Raw genomic sequence first — 26,705 nt, 5'->3', positions numbered from 1 at the left:
CGTTATGCGGATATGTTTTGTACGTCAGTCCAATCACCAAACAAAAGTGCTAATATTAATTACATTAAATGTATTTTTTATAATTCTTATTTTCTACAATAGCTGCCCATGGCAATATTATCATGATTTCACAGAGTAAAACTGTGACTGTGGTAAATAAGTTATGGCTAAGATATTGTTAGGGTTAGGTAACTATCATATTTTGTTAAGGGTTAGATCCTGGTTACAATTAATATAAAGTTGGTTTAATATACACATTATGAGATGGTCGTATTAGATAGTTTGACAAGGTTGCACTGGTAAGAAACATGTGAGCAGCACTGATCGACTGCCACTATTAGCCAACATGTTTCACATACTGTATGCCAAAATCTTTAGAATATGCATTTAAAATAAGGTGGAATGATACTGATGATCAGCTCCATTTTTTAAGAAAGGTCCTGTAGATACTGAGCATGACAAGTAAAAAATAGAAAGATATATAGAAAGCTGTGGTATTAACAGCGAAAGTGTCAACACATAAAAAAAAGCTACACAACTCTGGCACAATGGTGGACTTTGATCCAAGCTAAAACTTGGGAAGGGTGGAGCCTGGCTGGACCCATGTAGGCAGGTAGCAGGAGCATGGCAGCTCAGCAGGCCAGATAATTACACAGCCTGATGGAATAGCCACTTGGTATTCTCTGCACACCCACTAAAACATACCAGCACTAGAGAAGTCAGTGGCAGGAGAGAGAGACAGAGAGAAATAAGGGGAGAGCGAGCTTCTAGAGAGGCTCCCAGACCAGCCAGACCTCGACAGCAGGGAGGCTGGGTTACAAATCAACCCCATGCCGTGGTTTGAACTCAAGTTGTGGAGCCTTTTGATAAAATATCACTCAGTGGTGTATAATGTTCATCGCCTAATCATGTCGATAAAGACAATCACTCTCCTGGACAGAAATTTGTTAGGACAAAGCAGTAATGACAGAAGCAGAAGATGCACCTCAGTGAGCGATGTGATAGTAGGGCAGAGCAGAGAGACTGTGGTGAGCAGGTTGTTGTACTTCTGTGTCCACACTTTGTCAGATATGTGCATAACTGTTATGACAGCAAACCTTATTCTCTCTTCATCTTCTTATGTTGCTGTATGGAAATAGACAAAAAGGGAACATAGACTTGGGAACATCTTTTTTGTGAAATTAAGGACAATGCATGAACTAATAATAAAAAAATGAGAGATTGTGGAAAAAGGAGTCAGAAAGTTTGTTTACACTGTGAAATGCATAACTGAACATTAGTCAGAAGCACAAATATAGAAAATGGCGAGGGTGTGGGAAATGAGCTGCATGCCGCAGACTGCAGGGAGAAGACCACTTTATTGAAAAGGGCAGAGTTGGGAGGGGCGAGTGAGTGATATCTCATGGGTGGCAGCAAAAGCAGGAGAAGGGGGAGACAGCCCTGCTGTATTTTGTGGTGAATGAGTGTCACTCTGTGTCGTCCTGCTGTCAGGCGAGCTGCTGAGGGCTGTGTGCTTCACTGAAGGGTGACAGCAAAGAGACAGAGCTGCTCTGCTGCTGTCACGGCCACTCCGCCTCTTTGTTTTCAGCTGCAGGAGACTGCCTGGTGTAACTGGCTGCAGGCTGCTGGACTTGAGTCACTAATCATGTCATTTTCACTATATAGGTGAAAGCTATAGTCAAAGTCCACTGTTAGCTAAAGGTGTCATTTATAGCCCCAAAGCAGAAAAAACATAAAGAAGGCTGGAATTGATTTTGTAAAAAGGTCAGGTGGATTAGCCTTTGGCGGTGCCCTGGCCACACAGCCAACACCTTAAACTTCTGCCTTATTTATAGGTTTTATACATCTTGAAAGGTTAGGTTGGTTAAACAAGAAATAAACAGAATGAATGGTGAGTTTGGGATACATTCTGTACAGTGCAGGCTCCCTGTCACAGCACAAACTGCTTGGTAGACTTTGGACAGAGAAGGCCAGTGTTTCTCCTTCCAGCTCTCGACTGATGAATCAAATGTAGACAAGTGGAACCTGAGAACATAAATTCAAATTAAGCAGCCAGGGAAACTGAATCTCATCACTATCTATTGAAGCTTATTGGACTGTGGCAGCTGAAATGTTTTCCAGTGATGAGATTTCACTTCATTGCTTATTTTTGTGTTCCATACTTCATTTCACATACTTCTATTTTATTACCATCTTAATTTTATTTTAAAGCTAATTTTATTTGTCACCATATAAAAATAAGCAAATATATATTCAGTATTATACATACTCACTTTACACAAACAGAACTTTAAGCACATTATTTTACCCCCCACCAATCATTTGGTTTGAATTCATTTTCACTGAACAAACATCTGACTCAGCACATCATGGGTAATTAGGTAATGGGTCTCAATGCCTGCCTCTCATGTGTAATTTACTTTCAAAACCAACAAGTGTGCTGTTTTGTGGATAGGTAAAGTGAACCTAAATGGCTTTGTGGCATTCAGCAGGCCTCAGTGTTAGGGCGATGTAACTCCACACTTGGCTGCTTCCACCTCCCTCATTTTAAAAGATATCCATGCTGCTGAAATTTACATACTGTAGATGCAGCTCACAGTGGATTATGGGATTATGTATAAAGAATGTGAAGTTGTAGTCACGGCATGTTGAATTTTGGGTAAATGCGCCATTTTGGGGAGCATCACACTCATTGGTCATAGAGATATACACAACATACATCTGTAAGCTAATAAAAATAAATAAATACCATCCCATACAGCTATATACAGTAGAGGACTCTTCAAATACATCCAAACATCCACTTTAGTGTTCAGTTTCAGCACAGACAAGTATCTGTATTATCTGCCAGCATCTGCTAGCTAGCATTAACTCCAGAACTGAGAGCTGAGATCAGGGTGCAGAGTCATTTCTGTTACTCTTGTCGACGGGATCGTTAAGTCCACTATGAGTTAGCTACAGTCAGCTAAGGTTATCCATTCTGAATTTAGCTTTTACGTGCAGGTTCTACCACACTCAGGAAGGATTGGTGCGCTATCGCAATAATATTATCCAATAAATGTAAAAGCAGGATTGCACTCAATAACAAGAATTTACTTTATTCTGCAAGATGACAAAACATTTTCGGCCATTCAGTCTGGACACTGATGAAGACTGGACAGCTGAAAATATTTTGTCTTCTTGCAAAAAAAAAGTAAATTCTTTTATTGAGTGTGACCCTACTTTTAGATTTATCCATTCTGAATTATCACAGTCAGTAAAGTGAACTCTAAATGATTTAAGCCCTTAGGTTTGAATCTTGAATTCAGGATCTTGAATGTGACTCTGAATACTGTGTATTCATGACTGCAATGGAGATGAATATAAATAAAAAATGGAATTTCTAGACCATTTTGGCTTTCATCAGACAGCAGACATCATGTTGGTTTTAATATTTCTAATCTCTTTAGAGGTACTGCAGTCCATAGACTGCATTAAAAATCTGCCCTTTGCATTTTATAAATATTTTCTTTGTGGCCAGATGAATGAGAAAAATCGTAACAAACCACTACACGGATGAGCTGCATTTCTTAACCTCGTCCGCCTTTTATCAACTGAGATCCTGCTCAGTGACCTGCAGCAACCATCAGGGCTGAACATCTGTTTGGCTAAGCTCCTCCACCCATCTCTTCTCCGTGACAGGTTGGCCCTTATAACCACTGTGTTGATCCAACACATTTCGCTGTCCCTCCCCTCCAAATCGTGGTTGTCTGTCTATGTGCCAGCGAGAAGGCCGGACTATTGATTTCAGCTCAATGAAGCAGGCTCAAGGTCTTTACATCAAAGCTGTGGTTTGACTGACTCTGGCTAAAGGAGAAACCCACTGCCAGGTGCAATTTTGTCACAGTGTTACAAGGTCCGTGCTGAACTGTGGGGAAACAACTGTCAGTGTCAGTGGTGCAGCTAGGTGGTAAAACTACGATTCACTAGGCTTCACACTGGATTGATGGTTTATGTTCTGTGTAGAAACACACACCAGCCAATGGAAACCTGTTCAAACATTTGACTGGAAGTGTACACAGAAACACCTATAAATGTATTTAGGGACTGTGCTTGTGTTCAGGAACAGTTTAACATTAGTGACCGAATTAGGCACAAGGTACCACTATAAGAATTAGTAGTGTGCATGTGTGTAATTGCAACAAAATAATAAAAAAAAATTTTTACTCATATCTCTAACACAGACACCACTAAAACACTGAGATACACTATAAAGGCAGATTAGGAGATAAAAATATTTCTAAAATACTTAAAGAGGGGACTGACATACAGGGCAGAATGGTGGTGCACTAACCTTTGGTCCTGTCAGTGTACATTTCTTGGCGGGCAACAGCAGAATGCTGCTCTGTCACAGTGAGGTTGGGGTGTTAAGCTGGTCTGCAGATGGTGCACTCTGGAAAGTGGAATATTCATTTCTATGTTGTGGTGAAGGTCATGCAGTGCAATGATCACATTATTAATCTAGAAGTGAGTCAGAGGACCAGTTAAGCCCAAAACCAACGGGTCATCCAAGTCCAGTCAAGTGGAACCAAGTTACCATTCAAACATGTGGCCAGACAGATGCTCTTGTATTGACATATTTTTTGTGCCAAATGTAAATTTTTAATCTCCTGTGAGAAGAACATTGTGGTGATTTCTTAGTTACTTTCAGTGCCTGGATGGTTTTTGGCTTATTCAGTGCATGCAGATCTAACTGAAGCTCATATAATAATGTCACGTGTCTTGTGAATAAACAAACATGGATGGCAGAGTAAAGGCAAGTCATCTCTATCTCTGTGATACAACACAGAGATAGAACTGCACACACTATTGTAGGTATATGTGCATTAACCACTGATGTGTGACATTCAAAATACAACTGTTTATACTGTTCAGACAATAAAGCTTGACTGTCCACTGTCATTAATCTGTATTCATCTTGATCGAGGTGCTAACACAAATAGAGTGACTCAGAGAGGAGAAAGAGACATAGAGGGAGTTCATTCCAGATAAGAGGGATAAGATGTTAAGCATGTTAACAAAGAACACTGTCAACCCATTAAAAAAAAACACCCAATAGGTAACTTGTATAAGCACCATATTAGGTTCAGTTGTTAAGCGACATCTACAGTAGTAGTCACATGAAACAGCATCAGCCATTTCAGCAAATTTACATTTATGCTCCAGTAACAAAACCATCTACTGGTTGTAGTATGGCAGCAGCAAAAGAGCAAGTCAGTTGTTAGAGTAACAAAATCTGCATAGGCCGAGGTGGGCACAAGGGTCGGCAAAACGCTGGATTTTAACAGGGGAGATCACTGTTCATTTATCATTTCAGTGTGACAATTAATATGGTTTCTCTGTATTATCTGTGGCATATCATCTGCTGCCACGAGGGTGCTACTTCAGGAGATGCTCCTATGGGTCACATCAACAACATATACAGTAGTTGGGCATTCTATCTTTCATTTGTTGCTCAATAGAATTTGGAAAGGAAAGCTAACTGGAGCGCTGTCTCCTCTTTACATTTATGAACTCCACTGTGACAAAGATAGATCTAATCCGAACCCCAATGCCTTTTTCAGAGCCTTCCTGGCCTTTTACCATCTCCATCTCCAGGACAGCAACACCTTGTAGAGCTACGTAATAAACAAAAACACATTGAGGACTTTGTTTATCAGTTTCTTATGAAAAAGTGGATATTGTTACAATAAAATATTTTCATCTATTTTCATACAAAACATAAGTATTTTGGAATGTTTGCAGCTTGCTATATTACTCTCATTTTTTCATTAGGTTTGCATTACTGCCATATGGAGTGGCCGACATATCAACCTTCAGTCCAATACTTTTTGTTATTTGTACACAAGTACTGTCAGTAACAGTACATGTTTTTAACCTTATAGGTCTGCATGTCCAACACTAATACAAATAAAAATGTGGCTAATTGTTTGGCAAACCAAGAAGGGTTAAAGAAAAGCTGCTAAACTCATTTGACTGCCTATAAACACTGAGTGGACTTTGTCCTCATAAATTACAGCCCAAAGAGCAGTCACTGTCTCTCCATTAGTTATCACACAAGCTGTTGCATTTACTCACAGTCACAATCCATATTCCAATAGGCAGTCAGTTCTGGCTGTTAGAGTAGTGAGACTGGGTGGCAGGCGACATATAAGTACATAGAAAATTACAGGCGGGGGAGGGGTGTGGGAGTAGGGGCATGGAAACCATATAGGTGGGCAACGTTCATAAAGTGAAAGTGAGAAACCAGTCAGCAGCTCTTGCTAAATGGATGCCATCTGGCTCTACTGGGGAGGCCATTTGTGTAAAGATAGGAAATGATGCAGCCATGTTGGCAAGCAGGCCAGGAGGTGAACACAGCCAGAGACAGACAGATGGATGGTCCTGCAGCTGCACAAATCTTTTTGCCTGTGTCTTTATTTGACAGGACAGGAATGACAAGTGTGTTGACTCTGCAAGCATGTCAAGTGAGGCTTACAGAGATGGAGTTTTTATTGTTTACCTGACAGCAGGGATAAGAGGGGGTTAGGCTGGAGATTCTACCTGCGAGAGTGTGAAAATCTGGGGAAAGCAGATTAGATGTAAGATACAAGAGGAAAGACTGGAGTCATTATAAATGTACAATAAAAACTATAGCTGTGTGTATGCATGGGTGTTACAGGATGTAGAGCACAAATATATGACTGAGAGAGACTGAATAAAATGAACAAACATTGGAAAGGACAGGAGAGAGGTGATTTGCAAAGTAAAGATGGAAGAGGAATGTGAGTGACCAATTCTTAGTCAAAGGGCAAAGTTTTTGAATCCAATCCAGATAAAATACATATTGCAAAGTTTATTAATAAGGAAGTCTTGGACTGACTAATATTTCAGCCTTCACTTTCCTGACAGAATGAATAGGCTGTGTCGTCCTGCAGGATTTCTGCTGGATGGACAGGGCAGCCAGAAAGGATTAGGCCCAGTGCCAATGGTTTCATTCGATTGGCTCTCTGAGTGTGAAGGCCTGTCTATCACCACAACTCACAAACATCAAATCCTTTCAAAAAACATCAGAACTATTTAAGTATTTAGCAGAGGATTTTATCAGCCTGGAACTGAAAATGGCCAGAACAACTTCAATGTTTGCAGCTTCTAAGAGGCCAGAAATGTGACTGAGTATCTTTGTCCTGGAAGGTTCATTTCACAGTACGCTGGGGAGATTATTGTTGTCTTTTTCATTATCCTAACAGGATTTCTGCAGTATCAAGGATTTGCTACATTTGATGCAAAATGTTGGCAGCCACATGCTCTAGGCTGACAGGTTTTCTCAGTGACTGAATGAAACATATGCAACCCAACTTTAAACACATATGTATGTATAATTAGACACAGCAGTAATTGAAATAAGACATTTAAGCATCTTAAACTACATTGCCTTTGCTAGTTCGGGGTGTTTCATATTTTTTAGCTATGGTTAGCAGAGTACAGCATTAAAAGTTTCATTCATTTCAGTTTTTATTCCACAATCATTCAGAGGTTCCTCTGGAAGAAGATAGATCTCTGGTAGACAGATGATGAAATAATTTGTCCAATGTTAAATGGGGAAAATATTATTTGTGGATAAGTCTGTGATCTGTGCAATGTGATGCTATGAATTGCTCTTTTACTGTCTGACTAGATCCCAGTGCAGGTAATTCATCCTTAAACATGAATGATAACACGTTTCTCTGATTACAATTTCTAACTACACCTTTAATAAGAGAGACCTCTAGAGAGTGTGACTGTATTTAAGTACAAATTAATTCGTACAATAAATACTGACATTTTATTGTGTATTTTTTATTTTATAGATACAAATATACTACAGAGGCAATCAGGCACTGCAGTTTATAGGTTTATGTGCTTGTGCATTTCTCTGTGTGTAAGAGACTGAGGCATTTTTAAATATCAACCTCTATCAGATAAACAGTATTTTATATATTTAAAAAATTCTCTGGCTAAATACCAAGAGTGTAAATCTATGCTAGTGGTTCCATAAGAGCACACTATTCCTTTGACCTAAATGCTAATGCCAGCATGCCGGTGTACTTAAAGAAAAAAAGAGATTTCAGTCTGGACAAAAGTGGAGGACCAACAGGCTAACATTACCATTTATAGATCCATATGGAGAAAAACGTCCTGGATATTTGAGGAACTCTTGCCATAGGGGCGACTGTGGTTCAGTAGGTAGCGCGGTCGTCTCCCAACTGGAGGGTTGGAGATTCGAATCACGGTGCCAGCAGTCCACACATCGAAGTGTCCTTGGAAAAGACACTGAAACCCCAAGTTGCCCACGATGGTTAGAACCATTGGTTGAGTTGGCGCTACAAATAGCTGCCTCGGTTCTGTACCAGAAACAAATTCCTTGTGTGTAACATACTTGGCCAAATAAAGGTTTTTAAACTTATAACCGGCTTATAAAAATTTGTTAACCCTGCTGCCATTTGTAGCTTTGGGTTACATAACCAAAATTAAGTTCACTCAGAGCACTTTTTTAACACTGTATGTTAGCATCACAAACTGAACAAAACATAGGACATGCACATTCAAAAAACTTTTGCATGTGACAGACCAACAACAACTTGAAGATAAAAAAAATCTTGCAGTGGTAAAAAGCAAACAAAAGATCTGCATTAAGCTCCTGGCAATTTAATTCAGCAGCAATGTTTTGTTTGTCAAAATTTTGACAATGCCTGATGATCTGTTTTAGATCAAAATGTTGCTGCCTAATTAAATTGTCAGGAGCTTGTGCAGATCTTTTGTCTGCTTTCTACTATCATTAACTGAGCAAGAAACACAGTGATGCACAACTACATAATGTAAACATCTCAAATTCCAGCGCTGATGCTCAGTATTCTTATGTTCATGAATTTTTTTGTCATGTAGATGATATAAACCTGGCCTGTTCATATGTAGGTCATCAATAATCACTGCAATAGTACTCACCTGTTGTCTGGCTTCTCAAGACAATGACCCCATATTATACAGCCCATACAGTGACTCTCTTTATTTCCACTCCCAAGTTTTTGCAGCTGATTCCATGTCTGGTTCAAATGATAATTTATAATTCTGGCATTTACCAGACACAGTTAATCAGAGAGATTAACAATTAGTGCAACTGTGAAATAAGTCCAAATTCTTAAGTATCAATAGGATAAGTAGCTAGGTAATTCATTGTACCATGTGGAAGTGCTGTGCTAATTGTCACTGGATTCTTTAAATCCTATTAAACCTTAACCAAGAATCTATATTTGACAAGTTAGCTATCATAATAAATTGTCACATCACCAGATCTTCATCTTTTTTTATAGTTATGCCCCACTAATGCCTTACTCAAATTTAAAAATGATTAAAGAAGAAGGCACTCCCCATACAGAGACTAAAACCAACAATGATTTGTCTCAACTCACTGTTAATGTCTGTCAGTCCAGGATTAGCTTATTTGTTGGTGCCATTGACCTCTATTATTGTTCAAAAACACATCAGAAAATACACAGCTGCACTGGGTGACATGTTTTCTTAGTACAAAACACAGGACCTAAATATATGTTACTAGTGGTGCACAAAGGCCCATAACCACCCAAACTTTTTACAGCATCTGAGGTAAGCAAGGGTCAACTGCGCATGCACAAGATCTCCAGTTATTTCCTATGGCCACACATCCTGACACTCTTAAGGTTGAATGTTTAGACACAATAAATAAGATCATTGAGGTTGGTGACTGAAATTGTTGCTTCAAAGAGAAACTTTTTATATCCATCAGTTGTAGGACTTTACTTTTTGTGAATTTAAAATAGTTTTTTTGTTGTAGTGAAATCTTTTTATGTATATTTATCATAGGACATATTCTATTTATGACTACATATTATTGTTTTTGGTCCACCTAGTTGCAGGAACTTTTCTGTGGGGTTGATATGTATATGTGATTTGGTTCCTTGTATGGCCACCTGCTGGTTTTTATATGTTTGTTTGTTTGTTTTGTTTTTTGTTTGTTAGCTTTTGTTTTGATTTGTTAGCCAATGGGGTGATTGGCTTTCAGTTCTCATCAGGTACTTGTAACTACCTCACATCTACTTAAGGGAAAACTATGTATTGCAGGTTACACCCGAAAGAAGGCAGTTTTATGCTGCCACGCGTGGGCTGTAACCTACCTTTGAATATAAATTGTTTTTAAATCCTCATCATGAGAGCTCTGAAAAATAGGATTTTTATTCATTTCTAGAAGAGCGCCTTTGATTTTTCTTTTTTCCATTTGTGCATTTTTGGTCTCTTTTTGCAAAGAGCACTTTTGATGTATCTGAAGTGAACTTCCTGAGCTCTCTTCTTCTCTTTTTTCCAACAATTGATCAACTTGTGGCTGTCACTTCTGAACATGTGATCATACCGGACCCGAACCTCTTCAGCACTGCTGCTGTATGAAGCTAATCATAAACCTGTTAGCATGCAGGCCTGGGAGGATGGTACATAAAAAGGTCATCCTTCTCAGCCCCTGAGGCCTGGGAGCTGCTGCAGACTGGGACACTAGAGCAAAGTAAGTATCTGCTGACCTGACCTCCACCGCCAGAGGAAATGTTGGCATCTGACCACAGTGGCTGTGGGGTGATCGGAGAGTGTTTGAAACCTTTTTTCTCCCTCCTAGCAGCTACATCACCATTCTCATCCACAATCCCTTCGGCCACCCGAGCTTTATCAAGCTACCAAGAGCTGTAGCCATAACAACGAGCAGGCCTGCCGATGCCCTTGAGGATCATTTCTTGACAAAATTCCTCTGTGACCTCTCTCAGTAAAAGGTCGGCCTCTCAGCTGAATAGCTGTTTATCTTTGCAAACGTCTAAACTTCAGTGTCTCCCGGCTCCCTTCATTGCTCTCTCTTCTTTTCGGCTCTTCTACACCATTTATTTTGAATGCCAAAACTCAGCTCTGAATTAAATAGGGAATTTAAAGCTGTAAAATGTTTAACAAAAAACAGGCAGAGGAGGACATGTTGCTTTGCTTCTGATGCAATAAAAGTGACATGTTATTTTTGTATAAAGATTCAAAGTTTCAGCTGGATTTCAGTTTTCTTATTTCATCTTGAAATGCACTAAAGACTTTGTGAGGAATGGTGGTGAGAGTGCTTGCTTTTCCTGACACACATTTATTGACTCCTTGCTAAGGTCACAAATCTTAGCTCCTCTGCACTAGAAAAAAGGTGCTGAGGAGTTATTGACATTCATAATGACACACAGTAATCACGGACGCCTGATGAACAGCCAAGCACTGTCACCTCCTAGAAGATCCAGCAGAATGGATGTCCTTCTAGCACTGCAGAAGGAGACAGATGGCAGGGAAAAGAGGACATTAGAGGGACAGAAAGAAGGAGAATAAATGGAAAGAGAAGTGCACTGTCAGAATCTATTGGGAGAAACAAAGGAGAAAATAATAACTCTCAATCAAAACTGTTTAAACCTCGTTGGAGGCAGAACCAGCTGGTGCAGCATCATTTGTCACCACTGTGCACTTTTGATACAGACAGATGATTCTTTGTAAGTCAGGTGAATACTGATTTCTTTTAAATTAAAATCAAATCTTTTTAAATCATAGTACAATAGAAATTGAATGCACACATAATATAATGGATTTTTTTTGTCATGGACTGAGCTCAGTATGAAGCCTATGTAACAATACATCAGCCCTCATCTGATACCATGACACAAGGCAGAGATTGGTAATGCATCAGTGGAATTGTAAATGAGCTATGCTGCCCCATAAGCCACTGTTATCATAAACAACAAGTGACAAGAATATGAATCTGAAGTAGTGACTACTGTGACTCAGCCCCCTGTTACTGACAGTTTGTTCTCTGCCTGTGGCACTCCGAAAGGTATTTGCTCTCAACAGTGTATCCCATAATAATAATCCTGGGCATTGCTGTTGGGGCTCTGTATCTGTCTCTCTCTGTTTTAGTCCATCTGTGCCATTAGCATCACAATCAGTGTCTCATCTTTAGTCAGCAACCGGCAGAGTTTGAGATCACATATATGAGCATTAATATCTGGCTTGCTTTCCCTCACACAATCATTCCCATCCATTTTTTCTGTCATTTTCTGCCACAAACACGGAAACCCACTTGCCACATACACAAGGTTTTCAGCAATCTTGCTTTCACTGCCTCCCACACAGGCATGTGTGGTTCACAGCAATAGCTTGGTAGGGACTGGCAGATTCAGAGACCTTAATGTGTTACAGGCTCTGTGTGCGTTATGTTATAAGTCCTTAATAATTACTTTTTTTAAAGACAGGCCTCAAATGTTAGATGCTTCTAAATGTCCATACATTTTTTTATGCCCATCCTGTGCATTTTCTCAATACTTATGTGGAGGCAAATGCTGATTCACATTTATCATTTTATTTTTATGTGTAGCTGTATTCCAAGATGTGTTTAGATAATCTTGTTTTCAGCAAAGAAGATGAATGCTACCAACAAAACTACAAACCAGTATTCAGCTGTGGAGCAAAAACATGTTTTTGTTTGCATCCCCTGTCACCTCTTTGCAGGTGAATGATTGCGAAACAGGGAGCGGCCTTTGCATTGCAAACCTGTCCTATGCTGCTCCCTTCTCTCAGGGGATGGCCAAGGTCCAGGATGGACACAGGAACACATGTGTCAGGTACAGGATGTTACACAAGACAAGATGCTACACTTGTTCCCTGCACAAACATCTCTCATTCTCTGAATGTAAAAACGAGTGTTAATATTTATTTGTCCATTTAAACATGCACTGGTCTCTGTGTGTACTCTGCAGCTCTGCAATGTTAGAGGAGAGCCAAGATGGTATGGACAGTGGTACCCTAAGTCCTCCCTCAGCTCGACAGGTCACTATCCAGCGCCACCCGACTCACGGCTTCGGCTTCATTGCAGGCAGCCAGAGGCCTGTCATTGTACGCTCCGTCTCAGCTGGTCCCTACCCAGCGCCACCCGACTCACGGCTTCGGCTTCATTGCAGGCAGCCAGAGGCCTGTCATTGTACGCTCCGTCTCAGCTGGTTAGTGTGTGTGTGTGTGTGTGTGTGTGTGTGTGGATGTGAAAAGGGACATTGATTTAAAAAAAAAACTGTGAGTGGGATGGCACTTTAATTACAAGACTTTGCTTTATACTGTATTTCTATGATGCTGTATAATGACTGTGTGCCCTCATCTCATTGGCAGACGGCCCCTCCTTTGGCAAACTTCTCCCTGGAGACCAGATCTTGGCCATTAACGAGGAGACGGTGAGCGACGCGCCCCGAGAGAGAGTCATAGACCTTGTAAGGTAACATCCTTTATTGTCCCAGGAGGGAGGGAGGAAGTGGGGAGGGTATGGGCCAAGGACCAGCAGCAGGGTCAAGAGGGCATAAAGAGGACATGAGTAAAGAGGCTAGATCAAAGAAACAAACTGATTCTTATTGCTAGGGATGCTTTACATCAACACAAACCTGTGGATGAGTCGGCCCTTTTGCAGCTGAAGGACAGTGGGGAAATGGCAGATACAAACTGGACAAGCTCTCTAAATACCATGCTGTCCATGGCATTATCTAACCCATTCAATTCTGTTGTCTCTCCATAGACGCTGCAAAGACACTATAGTTCTCACTGTGCTGCAGGCCCATCAGGTAGTATAATGGGACACTCGTATCTCTTTCATGTTCCTCTCCTTCAGGATTTCTCTTACACTTCATCAGTCTTAACACTTCTGTGAATCATACAGAAACACTGCACACTAATGCAGTGAAGACATACACTGGTATTCACAGCCTTGCCTACACATTTGAGTAATGTTTTTCCCCTGCTAACTCCTTTCAGAAAGGTTCTATTCAGGCATATAAACACTTATACATACAGTACATAGAAAAAGTAGAAATGTACCCTTTATTTAGCCAACTAACCAAACTGGATATTTTTTAAGATGAAACACTGGCATAAAAATCCAAATAATAGAATTAAATAAGTTTTTATTTTTTCAATTTCATAATGACCTGATGTTATAAATTACCTTATTATTCTACAGGAATTTGCCTCTGTGTTGAATGACAGATCTTTATTATATATTACGATCTTTACTGTGCTCAGACAAACAAGGACTACCATGTAAAGATATTTAAATTATCAGCAGGTGAGACTTATGCTAAAAACACGTTTGCAGTTGTCACATTGCAGCAGCATTAGCATGGTCTCCTGCACATGTTTGTTTAGCGCTAGCAATCACAGGGGCTCTTCTTTTATTTAGGTCTCTTCTTTCAAGCTGATTGAAGAGTTTGTCTCTCTCGTCTTATCCGCAGTCACCTAAGTCTGCCTTCATAAGTGCAGCCAAAAAGGCCCGCCTGCGAACGAACCCGCCTAAAGTGCGCTTTTCGGAGCAAGTGTCCATCAGCGACCCAGACTCAGTAGGTTTCACCTGTTGCATCTCTCTGTGATGTGTGCATGTAAACACATACTGTTACTCTTTTCTACCATCTAACAATGCACATCATTTTTGTTTGATTTAGTAAATAGAATCGATCATCCTAATTTTCATAGTCCCACCTCACCCAGCCATTTTGAGCTCCTGCTTTTTACTGAACATTGTACTTGGGCAATTTAATTAGGGCCCAAAATGTTCAGTCCAAGACCATTTTCCTCTTTTGAAGTGTAGGCCTATCAACTAACATATGTTTGTGTTTCCTTCTGACAAGTCTACTTGTTGAATGATGACATTAGCCTAAAACAATCCGTGGCTATACTGTATTAGCTAACTTCCAGGTCATTACTCACCTTTTTGAATCAGTTTTCAGGGTCCTTGTGAATCCAAATGTGGTCAACCCAGTGTCTTCTTGTTTGCCAGAGTTCCTTAATGAAGCAGTTTTCTCTCAAGCCCAAAAACTGACATCCAGTCATGCAAAACAACCATGCTGCGACAAATACTGCTGGTTGCGCATGATCGAGCATCTCAGTCACACACCTGTAGCAGGTAATGTTAGAGATTAGAGGCTACATGATTATGCGTTAAAGGATCATTAAAACAAATAGTTTTTCTTAAAGAAATATTCTGTGCCTTACCAACCATTCCAAACTCTGTTTTCCTGCATGCAAAAGGCAGTGTTAAATACAACACAATTTCTTTGAGATTCCCGCATTCCATCATGGGCGGCTAATTAAATACTTCTAGCATCAGTTCTAGCTAGTAAGCATTAAACTGGTTGTTATAAACTTGCCTTTATATACTGTAGCTAGAATACCTGGTGCTGAAAGTAGAGAGTATTTAAAATTAAGATGCTTGGAAAAATGTTAGGACATGGCCAGCATGTCATCACACCCCATTAAATCCTATTGATTAAGTCTCAAAGTATAGAACACAAGGCACTATTGATGGGAGGGGGATGCTGTGCAGTGGGTGTTTCAGCCATGCCCCAGTCTATGACAAAATATTTTTAATCACTGTCTCCAATGATCAGGAGCCACAAGCCATTATTGATCATTTGAAGGCTTATCAGTGTTGGCCACCTAACGTTGTGTTTATTGACAGAATGAGAGAAGGGCGACGTGATAAGGCCACAACGACGAGCTGTGATTAGCCACTCATAACACTTTCCCTGCATGTGACAAATCAGCTCCCGTTCACACTCACTAACAAAAACAAGGGTAGTAGCTTATGATGGGAAGTGATAAAACTGTTTGTGGTATTTCTTTGCTGATGCAACCCCACTTTAATGCTGCAGCATGCAGAAAGATCTGTTCACTTATAACTCCAGCTTTAGTCGCTTCCAATCTGCACAACAGAACAGCTTGTTGAGCCTACTGAATACTTAAGTTCTCCAAAAACAGACTGCCGGGCATCTGCTGTGGACACAGCTCTCCATTTCAGCAAAATGCACTTTCTAAAATATATTGTTGCAATAAATCCACATCCCTTTACTGTCACAAATAATGCCTGTGTATTTACAGACTACTTACAAATCTCATCATCAGATAAAAAAGGAAGAAATACAGAAAAAAGATTAGGATTGATTTTACTTTGGTCCAAAATTATGGAGGATTTGATTTGGACTACAGGGGTGTTCCCTCCTCTACCACATATCACATTAAAAGCCTCAGGTTTATCTTATTGTATTAAGATACCTTTTCCTCTAATCAAGACTGTGGTTCTTTGAAACATCATAACAAGAACTGAGTCATTTTCTTAAAAAGCCCTCAGCACGATAAACAAAAAGGAAACAACGACAGGCAGGGAAGAGTGCCTGTCACATTGCATCCTAGCAAGAGGAAACTGAATATCATGACTTCTCTTCTAATGACTGCTTTGAGTAAGAGCAGTAACCTTGAATCAAGCCTCTCCTCTTATGCCTCCACTCACGCAAGTCTGCGGTAAATGCTTTCAGTCCTACCATCCAATTTTCTTTCTATGGCATATAAAATGAATGAATAAACTGGAGAAATGGAATAAGACCTTCTTTGATCCTGATACAATGCATGAGGTGGGCAACCTGAAGCAGACTTTTGCTCTGTCTCAAACTGTCCAGAGTTCAGCTAAAGTATTTCTCTATTGTTCACATAATCATCTTTGTTTCTTAACTCTCCTCCTCACAGCTTTTTATTTCTTCTTATTCAACAGCAAAGCACAAACCCACAATTGCAGCTGCTTGTGTTTGTATTATCTGTATCATTCTTGATTACTCTTCTGATCCATTTTTTTCAGTAAACAAGTCTGTTTTTTTCTGTCAACCTCTTTCAGGCAATGCTCAAGGACGACTCGTTGCTACTCATACCAAATGTGCTGAAGGTGTTCTTGGAGAATGGACAGATTAAGTCTTTCACGTTTGATAGCCGTACCACTGTTAGGGTATGTATTCACCACAGCTGTGCACCAGGCAACTGAAGTTAGAGTCTAATGTCCATGCATTGGTGTACAAGGGTTGAGCAATGTTAACATTTTTATATTGTGATTTTGAATGAAAGCAGCTATAATTAACATTAAAAAGTTTGCTAAGGAGTCTGCCATATTACCTTAAAAGCTGATAATATGTCAGTGTTTGTTTTCATAAGCAGCCAAAAATTCTGTAGTTGCAGGTTTAACAAAATATTTCATTGTATGATACAAATATTCCTAATTAACTAAAAGACAGGAAGTAATAAATAGGCCCAAACTTTGGCACTGACTTTTCCATGATGTAATGTTTCATTGTTATGGGTGTTTAATATTGTATGATGAAACATACACTGCTACACATTAACAAGGACTGTCACACAAAAGTTAATGATTTAATCAAAAATTACTCAAATGTCCTCACTTTCAAGTTTTTAGCTAATAAGTAAATTTTTGCTGAAAATAAAGACAAAACAGCTTTAACTTTATGATACCGGTTTTTGGAATTTAAAATCTCATTAGTGTGATTAAGGTCGTAAAGCAACAAATGAATTCAGTCAGACGGAGGTTATTTCTGTTTCTATGTTAGCCTCTAGGAGGAGCCTAACATCTCCAAGCAGACTCATTTAACAGACTCTATTAGATTTCACAAATCTGGCCTCTGCTCATAGATGGAGAATGATGGGTAATGGGGGAAACAAAGCAGCGCTTTAAAGGGGATGAGGGAGCTCTCTCCTGTCAGCCTAATTAAATGGAATTTCAGCATAGGAAGGCTCAGATCAATAAAACTATACCACAGATTAAATCAGTGGCACAATAGGATGCTTGGTTATTATGTTCATTCAACCGTCTTTCACATAAAGAAGCTTTCCGCAGTATTTTAGGTTACAGTATATAGCATTCTGCAGGTTCTTCAGTTGATTGTGTGGCTTCCCCACGTGTCATTTAATGCAAAATGCACAGGTCAATACTCTGAAAACTGCTCATCCTTGTTTTTCAGAGACAGTTTGGGTTAAACACCAGTGAGTGTCAATTAAATTTTTTGCTGGGAAGCAGACCAGTTGTGCACATATTTTCCATCTTTTAATGAGCCTCCACACAAAGCCTTGCATTTAAACTGCAATGATGTGTCACCACAGTAGAATCCCTTTTAATGTCCATGCTTCTAATACATTAAGAGGGCAAAGAAATTGTGAAATCTTATCCTCAGGCATAGCGCAGGCCATGGTAAACTGTGAATTTCCCCTCTGTGTTCTCTGTGCATTTTAGAAAGAGGTTATGAAAAAAGCTCTACATCATTCACAGATAGTGATCTGCACAATAGCAAAAGATTGCACTTCACACATAAAAACACATAGGTGTTATTTTCTTAGATAGAATGCACTCACTGAAAATAGCCTCCATATATCACTTACTGTTGTAGTAGAATGTATTTTTACTGTGGAAATATATTTAAATCTCTAATCTGTTTCCATCTCTCTTCTTTAAGGATGTGATCTCCTCCCTGCAGGATCGCCTGTCACTGCGCTACATTGAGCACTTTGCCTTGGTGCTGGAGGGGGGTGGTCTGGACCAGAATCAGAGGTTGCATCTGCTACAGGAGAACCAGCCCCTGACACAAGTAAGAATCACCTTCCTTTTCTTTTGCATTCCTAGATTTTAGTGTATTTTTGAGTGCAATCTTGTCTTTGTTGGACAAATTTTCCACAGTAAGCTGACAATCATACTGTACATGATATTTTTACGAAAGCTGTGAAAACAAAATGTAAGTAACACTAGTGGCATCCAGGTATTTCTATCTTTAAAAAAAGATCTCCACAGGAAAATAGATCACAGTGTAAACCACAAAAACTGTGATTTTGTATGCAACAGTTTGGATTTTTAGTAATGGTTGGTTGGTGTGTGGTTACACGTTTCTTTGCATTTCTTCATCCTGACTAATCGCTGTGGCACTGTAAACATACAGGCTGCATCCAGAGTTAAGTTCACCCTGTTCACTTATGTGATAATGCCAAAGATGCAGGCTGGCTGATACTGTTGTATTCCCTCAGGTGGTGCATAGAACCTATTTCCAAGGGATGAAGTGTCTGTTCCGCATCTGCTTCTTCCCTAAAGACCCTGCAGACTTGCTAAGAAGAGACCCCGCTGCATTTGAGTACCTCTATATACAGGTAAAGCACTGGATTACAGGGAGATTTAAAAGGAATGATATTCAGTCTCATGACATCATTTGAAATTGTTTAAAAGATGTCTTCTCAAAGAGTAATGGGTGCTAAGACAAAGCCAATGATGAAAAGTTCTTATATGTTCTTATTTACTGTTTCGATTAGGTTTACCTTTGCCTTCTTTAGCTCACTTTAAAAAAGAATACATACACCAGAGTCAAGCTTTAGACACAAAGACTCTGTTGCAAACGCTCCAAAAATGCTTTTACACTAAATTAAGTTATGCAAAAGTCTTGTGAATTTGGAAGCTGCCCCTGGCAATGAAACTATTGATATAACTTACAGAAGGGTTCCAGTCTTTAACAGTCTTGTTAGCAGTCAGCTGGATACAAAACAATATATTATCATGTTGTTACAGAGTCGCAATGACGTCATCAAAGAACGCTTTGGCATGGACTGGAAATCTGACATAACCTTGCGATTGGCTGCGCTCCATATCTACATCACTGTGTCCTCTGCACGGCCCAATCAGAAGATCTCTCTCAAGCATGTTGAGTACGTTTTCAAAAAACTGAATGAGTTTTCAAATGAACTCAAACAAAGATCGATGTCTTTCATTTTTTGCCTCATTATCTATACTGAGTAGAATACAAGTGAAGTTTTTTTGTTCAATAAGATCTAAATGATTAATAATTAATAATTAATCTCCACAGTATTCAAAACTACAGTTTCTCAGGAATCATTTTCCCTGAAACAAAGAAATCCATTGCTTAGTAAAATTACATCTCTCCCTCAATTTGCTCATTTGTTCTTCAAAACCTAGCAAGTAATTAGCTTCTGCTGTCATAATCACAGAAGCAGAACAGATCCAATGTACTTGTAATAGACCTAGGACGGCCATGTCAAGCCAGGAGCCAGAGGTTCACTATCTTCCTGTGGGATAAAAAAAACTCCTTTGTCTCCTCAGTTGTAACATCTCACCTGGACTGTGATTAACTGACTACTGTGGTGCTGGTTTTTTTTATTTTCTGTATGCATACATATTTCCCTTTGCTTTCTTTCACAGAAAAGAGTGGGGACTAGAGCCTTTCCTTCCTCTCACTCTGCTTCCAACAGTCAAGGAGAAGAATGTGTGTAAGACCCTGTCTCAGTTGCTGAAGACCTACCAGCATCCACCACCATCAGGCAACAAGGTTTCTCTGTATAAAACATTTCAACACTAATTGTTAACTGTAACCATTTCCGAGGCTGAAATAGTTTCTTTCTGCATTATAGCATATTTCTAAGCATGCAAATATATAAAGACCTCTTGCCAAACTGTCATACTCTGAATAACTATTAACATTCAAATGTCAACACTTTGCCGCTACTTTAGAGGAGGTTTTAATTTATTATATTCTCTAACTTGCTTGATAACCAGTTCTTTATTTTGGAACAAGCCTTTCATCTGTATAGATGTAACTGTTGCATAAGACTTTATTAGCATATGTGGCTCAACAGTGCCCCCAGGAGGACCAAGGGAGTTCTGAGGGAGGATTCCTCTTTCAAAGATAAGATTTTTATTATTCTGTTGACAGGTCCCTCCTCTTCAAGGAAAACTGCAGTACATGCGTGTACTCAACGACCTCCCACCTTTTGGAGGAATACTGTTTCACACTGTTGGGCTGGTAATACATTTTAAAATCTTTGTGCCGCTTGTTTTTAAATGCACTTAATCAGCATTTTAAAAGAAATGGTCTAAACAGTGGATTTTAAAACATACGATGTGATGTTCCAGTATAATAAGCCAAATATCTGTAAACTTCCTGTGTGATACTACAGGAGGAGAAACAGTCAGCTACCACACTACTGGTGGGTCCTCGACATGGTATTAGTCATGTGATTGACCTGAAAAACAATCTCACAACAGTTCTGGCTGAGTTCAGTAGGGTTGCCAAAATCCAGCTCTACCGAGAGAGCCAGGGAGTGGCTCGTGTGGAGGTGACAATCCATGAGGCCAAGGTATTACAGCCCAGTCGCTAAAAATGCATGATACATTAACATCTGATAGTAACAGCACGCATCATTTTGCAGCAGGGAAAATGTGCATTTTGCATGCCATTGGTTTAGAAATGCAGTTTCCATTTTAAGTGTAAAAGTGATCAGATTATTCAGTACAAAACAGTTATACACTGGGCATACAAATTTTATTTTATCACGTTTTACAAAAGGAGCAGACAACGCTTATTGCCTCTCAAATAGTCTTTTAATCCCCTTGCCTACCACCCCCCATAGCCCCTGGTCCTACTCATGGAATGGCCTGATGCCAGTAACTTCGCGTGCCTCATCTCTGGCTACTACAAACTGTTTGTAGACCCAAAACGGACCATCTACTTCCGAAGTCCTGGTCAGCCTCAGCTGACCAAGGCAGGTATGTTAAAGGTCTTCTTGACTTGTAGGGGTTAATTCTGAATACATGCTCTGATTAGGCAATATAAATCAAATGTTTAAGAAATGAATGGAAAACAACTCTGTTTACTTAAAAGCTAAAACATTCATATCACACATTTAGAGTTGTATAAGTGTCACGGTTGGCAGTATTTGTCTATCTTCGTTATATGTTCAGTCTACATGAACATTGACCTGCTTCTTCATTGACTAAAATCATTACCTGTAGTAACCAGGCTATCCTGAAGCTACCATCCCATGGTGCGCTCTGCTGTCTCACCACTCATCTCCATTTTGACTCATTGGAATGGGATACTCCATATCTCTTTTTCCCAAGATAACATTATGGAATTTTACAGTAAGTTATATTTTTTGCTGTAATCATACACATTTACTGTTCAACCATGAACAGATCGTCTGTCATCTGCTGTCTCAACCTGTAGTCCACATAAAAGGATCATCATACATCATATTTCACCAGAACCTAACCCTCCAACCTCAAACAAACTTCCATCCCTGAGATAACAAATAATCCCCATGTGACCATCGGCTGTCTTCTGCTTTCCCATCTGGATCTTCTCTATCCCAGCTAGTTCTTAACACTTCACACTTTCCAATGCTCTGACAATTCTATCCTCAGATTACAGAAGCTCCTACCATACCCACCCACGTTCTGGGGCAACCAGCTTGCCAAGTGGAGGTCGACGAGGGGACGAGAGGGAGAGCTCACACAGGGAATCAGGGTCTTCAAGGGCCCTAGTTCCAGTGGAGACTCAACATCTTGGCCTGTGTCATGTCCACCTTCAAGAACAACAACAATTTCAAGAGCTACAAACACATGCCCAAACTGAACTTGACATCAATGAGAATTTTATCTCTCAGGAGCCTCTTGGACGGCCCCGCACAAAGTCAGACCCCATCCAGCAGAGTACAGAAGAAGTAGCTGGGGTTTTAGAGAGCCCAGCAGCAGCAAATGCAGGATTTAGAATTCGAGCCCAAACAATGGGTCAATCCCAGAAAACTTCACGATACTTCTGTGACTCCTGCAAAGCCAGGCTTAGGGCAGAGGGTCTGTCAGCAACAGTTAACAGCAGTGGAAGCGCTGGGAAACACTGCTCCAGTGCTTGTGCTTCCCGAGATGGAGGCGCTGTGGACCTCATGGCCCTTCCACCCCCAGGGAATGAAGAGGAGGATGAGGAAGCAGCAGATGATGGAGGAGAGAAGCTGCAACCACCACAGCCTGCTATTGCTGCCCCACCACCTGGCTTTAGGGACAACAGTTCAGATGAGGATGACCAAAAGAGAGGAAGGAAGGCTCGAACCAACACCAGCCCAGGGGTAGCATCTGGGAAGTTGACCCAAGCTAGGGAAGATGTGCCTGTGACACTGATTGATAATGTGGCCACAAGAACAGTCCGAGATCATGCCCAGGAGCTTGATGATGCTCTGGTGTCCACCTTACAGGCACTAGAGGCTTTGGCAGCTTCTGAGGATTACCCCCATCACCCTCAACAGCCCACACAGACTGCAGGTCAACAACCTCAGTCATGTTACAGCCCACATTACACTGAAATAAACAAAAATAGCACTAATCGAGTAAAATGTTACTTTTTTATCAATTAATATACAATGCAGGAGATTATTAAAGTGAAAATTTTTGTAAAATAAGAAAATCCAAGAATCTAGAATAACAAAAAAAGAAAGTTACAACAATATGAAACACCACTGTCTGCATTAAAACATAAAAACAAGCCTGTTAATAAAACTACATAATTTTGTAAATGACAATTTGGCCAGCTGAACGTTTTAATTCCATAAGTTGCATAGTCAAGTTTGGAATTTTGAATATTTCTTAAGCACAGATGCATCTGTATGGAAAAGCTTTAGTTCTTCCAGGTTGGCTGAGGCAAGCCCACTGATGCATAGATCAGTCTGGATCAGGGTTATAAGTCTGAGCCTAAAGGACTGATGAAATATTCAAAAATATTTTTGCTGCTTTGTGATCATTTAAGATGAATCTACTCAACTGCAAATGTCTGGTTCAGTAACTACAGATAAACACTAATATAACACTTTAATATTTGTGTTGTTAATATTTCTTGATTATCGTAACTGTACTGTTTTGCCTTCCTCCTCAGGGCTGATTGTCTTAGCTGCCATTACACCTGAATCATCACTGGACTCAGGCCATGAGACCAACTCCTCTGAATTGACAGATGTTTCAGAGATGGTGTCAGCTATGAAGCAAAACCAGAACCAGGCCTACCTGCTAGCTCACCATATCAACAAGGAACGCATCCTCTGCCGTCGTGACTTTCCCCTGGCTATTCCTGGATGCACTGCAAAGACTATAGGGACTGGAGCCTTCTCTGTGGGTCAGATTCGTGCTGGCTGTCCACCCAAGCAAGTAATCCTCAGCAAGACTGTTCCCTTTAAAGTCAGTCCCAGTCACGACTCTGCAATACTTAGTGTTGTGACAGAGCAGGGGGGCAATCAAGACACTCCTAAGACTGAACAAAAAGCAGAAATGAAAGCAAATTCTAAGTCCACCAAAGCAAGCACCCCAGACCCCCCTTCTAAGTCGCTTGAAGAACTTAAAATGTCTGATGCTTCACTGATAGCTGACAGATCAAATTCTTCTGGGGAGACACTGTGTCAAAATCTTTCTGAGGGTATAAAGGGGAAGACAACAGCACCTTTTAATACAGAGCCTAGCAACAAAGCCTTATCGATCCTCTTGCCTGTGGAGAAAACTGCCTCTGTTAAGATTTCCTCCACTAATATGTGCCAAGATGCCAAGACTGCCTCTAGCGAGACCACAAAGCCTTCATGCTCTACAGAACCTCTGCCAGTTGATGACCTGTTCTGCACATGCCCAGTGCAACAAGAGCCTGGGCCTCAATTAAGACTAAAAGACCCACAGGTTCAGAAGGTGGTGGAGTTTCAATCCTCCTCCCCCACAGATGATGAACGTCTTCGGGCCAAAGGCCTTCAGCTGGCTTGCAGCAAAGAAAATGCAGTTAGAGTGGAAGCAGATCCTAGTTTGACAAATCCCAGTCCTCAAATACAAACCAAGTACTCGCCTCATTTGCCAGTAAAAGCAGAGAGAGCAGAAGCAGCTGAAAGCAAGACTGAGAATGCTCAGGGCAAATCATACCCTGAGTCACAGAAATGCCCTATAAAATCCTTACCTATTTTAGATGATCCAGCAACTCCTAACCACCCTGTGGATAAGGTTTCAACTCTCCCAAATAAAGACTCAAAGAAGCAAGGAAATGGTAAGGGGAAATCCCAGTGCAATGCCCCTTTTTTGAGCTTTAGAAACCTTCTTTCAGCCACATTCCCAGCAAGAATGCGAAGAGAAACTGATGAGCGAAGGGCACAGTTGCAAAAAGTCCGCCAGTATGAGCTGGAATTCTTAGAGGAGCTGCTGAAACCCAAGTCATCCCAGGGAGAATTTATACCCCAGGGATCCTCACCCGTGCCCTCAGGCACTCCTTGTGCCTGCCAGATCCGCACCAGCCCTGTCCTAAAAGCACCAGGTATCTCCAGGGAGCAGCGACGCAGCTGTGACTGTAAGCGAATGTGTAGGGGCATGCGGCTACCTGACACACCAGTTGGTTCCACAACAGAGACGCAACCCAGAGGCAGAGAGAGAACTATCTCAAAGACCCCTCCGGTAGTCTCCAATGCTGCTCACAACCAAGGTGCTACAAGGAGACCTCAGAACTTAGAGATCAAGTCCACACGAATACGCTCTACCAGTCTTGAGTCAAGAGAGCCACGGGGAGAGCAGGGCACCTGCTTGCCCACCTGTACTTCTGAAACAGATTGTATGGAAGCTCCAGAATATAAGAGGCTACAGAGGCGATACAGCATTGGAGAACTGGATAACAGCACTAGCACACCTGTGTATGCTGAGGTGAAGCCCAAAGCCAAGAGTCTCGAGAGGGAGATGGAGAGAGTCAGGGCCACAGGGTTGAGGCTCCCCACCCCAGTAGAGCCAGTCCATGCTCAGTCTCACCAGGTAGAGGGGAAAGGGAAAAAGGGTGTGTTTTTTATTCAAGGAGAAGACCAACTGCATGAAATTAAAGAAGGGACTGGTGAGATGCTGCTGACTCTGCCCAGTGAAGACAGCGATGACAAGGATAAATGCTGCTCATTCTGTTTCTGCTACAGAAAGTGTGAGGCAGCAGATGAGAGCAGTGAGAAAGATGAGCTTTCATATTCCATACCCCTTCAGGTCCTTCCAGGCATGGAGCTGGACTCACATACCTTTCCTGTAGTAAGTAAAACACTCCAGGTTCTTAATGCAGAGGACTGCAGTGGGGAGGAAGAAGAGCTGGAAGAAGAGGAACCACAGGCACAGGAGATTGACCTGAGAGCCTGTGGTACACTGGAGGGGAGTCTGGCACGGGTACATGCCCTAAAGGGGAAATCTTTCAGCTTACCTGATGGTTTCCTAAATGCCCAATTGGATGCTAATGAGTTGCTAGCTATCCTGCGTCAGTGTGCTAACAGCCCACAAGCTGAGGGTGAGGCTCGTCTTCAGCCCTCACGGATTACAGAATACAAACAGGAGCTGGCAGTGCACTTCAAAGAATTCAGAGCATCTTGTCGCCGAGTGGCAAGTGTTGAAAAAAGCCCAACACAGATGCTTGCTGTTGTCTCAGCTAGCTTTCATGTGTTGTGTGAACTAACTCTGACTTTCATTAAACTGGTCAGAGGCGTTCGTTCAGAAGCCCAAAGGCTGCAGCTGTTGCGAAAAGTTGAGGAAGTAGCTATCAACTACACTTTGCTTCTGCGTGCAGCAGAGGAATCAATGGGACACTCAAGCAGCTTGCCAACAAGGACAGTGAGCCCTCAAGTTTCCTCCATCAACAATAACATAAGCTCACTCACTCGACCCATCAAAACTCTGCCTGCTCAGTAAAAATAAATCCAGCAGAGAGGTTATCAGAACAGTTCAGAATGTAGAAGGCTACACTATACAAGTTCATTATTATTATTGTTTTTTACAAATCATCGGTTTAAACTGTAATGCAGCTGTTCCATCCCATGTTTACAGGCCCTGAGGTAGCCTTGTGGATCTTGTTTTGAAATATAAAGATATACCAAACTAATGCACAATGGAATAAGAACCCTATAACAAACTGGGAGATACAGGGCTAATCACCTCATATCAGTATTGACAATAT

At 40.8% G+C, this 26,705-nt stretch overlaps 1 protein-coding gene across 7 annotated transcripts in view; it reads left to right on the top strand.

Moving 5' to 3' along the window:
* The window catches only part of frmpd3 (FERM and PDZ domain containing 3), a 71,286-nt gene extending 44,581 nt beyond the window's left edge, over positions 1-26,705 (top strand). For 2 of the 7 annotated variants that reach the window (XM_020614626.1, XM_020614625.1), the window contains 15 exons: positions 12,595-12,707; positions 12,843-12,997; positions 13,246-13,348; positions 13,643-13,688; positions 14,355-14,459; positions 16,784-16,891; positions 18,405-18,536; positions 18,967-19,086; positions 19,499-19,635; positions 20,147-20,273; positions 20,658-20,747; positions 20,902-21,081; positions 21,355-21,490; positions 22,148-23,038; positions 23,646-26,705. In XM_020614626.1, coding sequence (XP_020470282.1) covers positions 12,667-12,707; positions 12,843-12,997; positions 13,246-13,348; positions 13,643-13,688; positions 14,355-14,459; positions 16,784-16,891; positions 18,405-18,536; positions 18,967-19,086; positions 19,499-19,635; positions 20,147-20,273; positions 20,658-20,747; positions 20,902-21,081; positions 21,355-21,490; positions 22,148-23,038; positions 23,646-26,440 — 5,166 coding nt within the window. In that variant the 5' untranslated portion in view covers positions 12,595-12,666 and the 3' untranslated portion in view covers positions 26,441-26,705. The other 5 variants (XM_020614624.1, XM_020614622.1, XM_020614623.1 and 2 more) reach the window with 5 other exon arrangements.

The sequence above is a fragment of the Monopterus albus genome, unplaced genomic scaffold, assembly GCF_001952655.1.
Source record: "Monopterus albus unplaced genomic scaffold, M_albus_1.0 scaffold148.1, whole genome shotgun sequence".
NCBI classification, from domain to species: Eukaryota; Metazoa; Chordata; class Actinopteri; order Synbranchiformes; family Synbranchidae; genus Monopterus; species Monopterus albus.
Note: the sequence above shows the minus strand (reverse complement) of the source record. Positions and strands in the feature narration are given on the sequence as shown.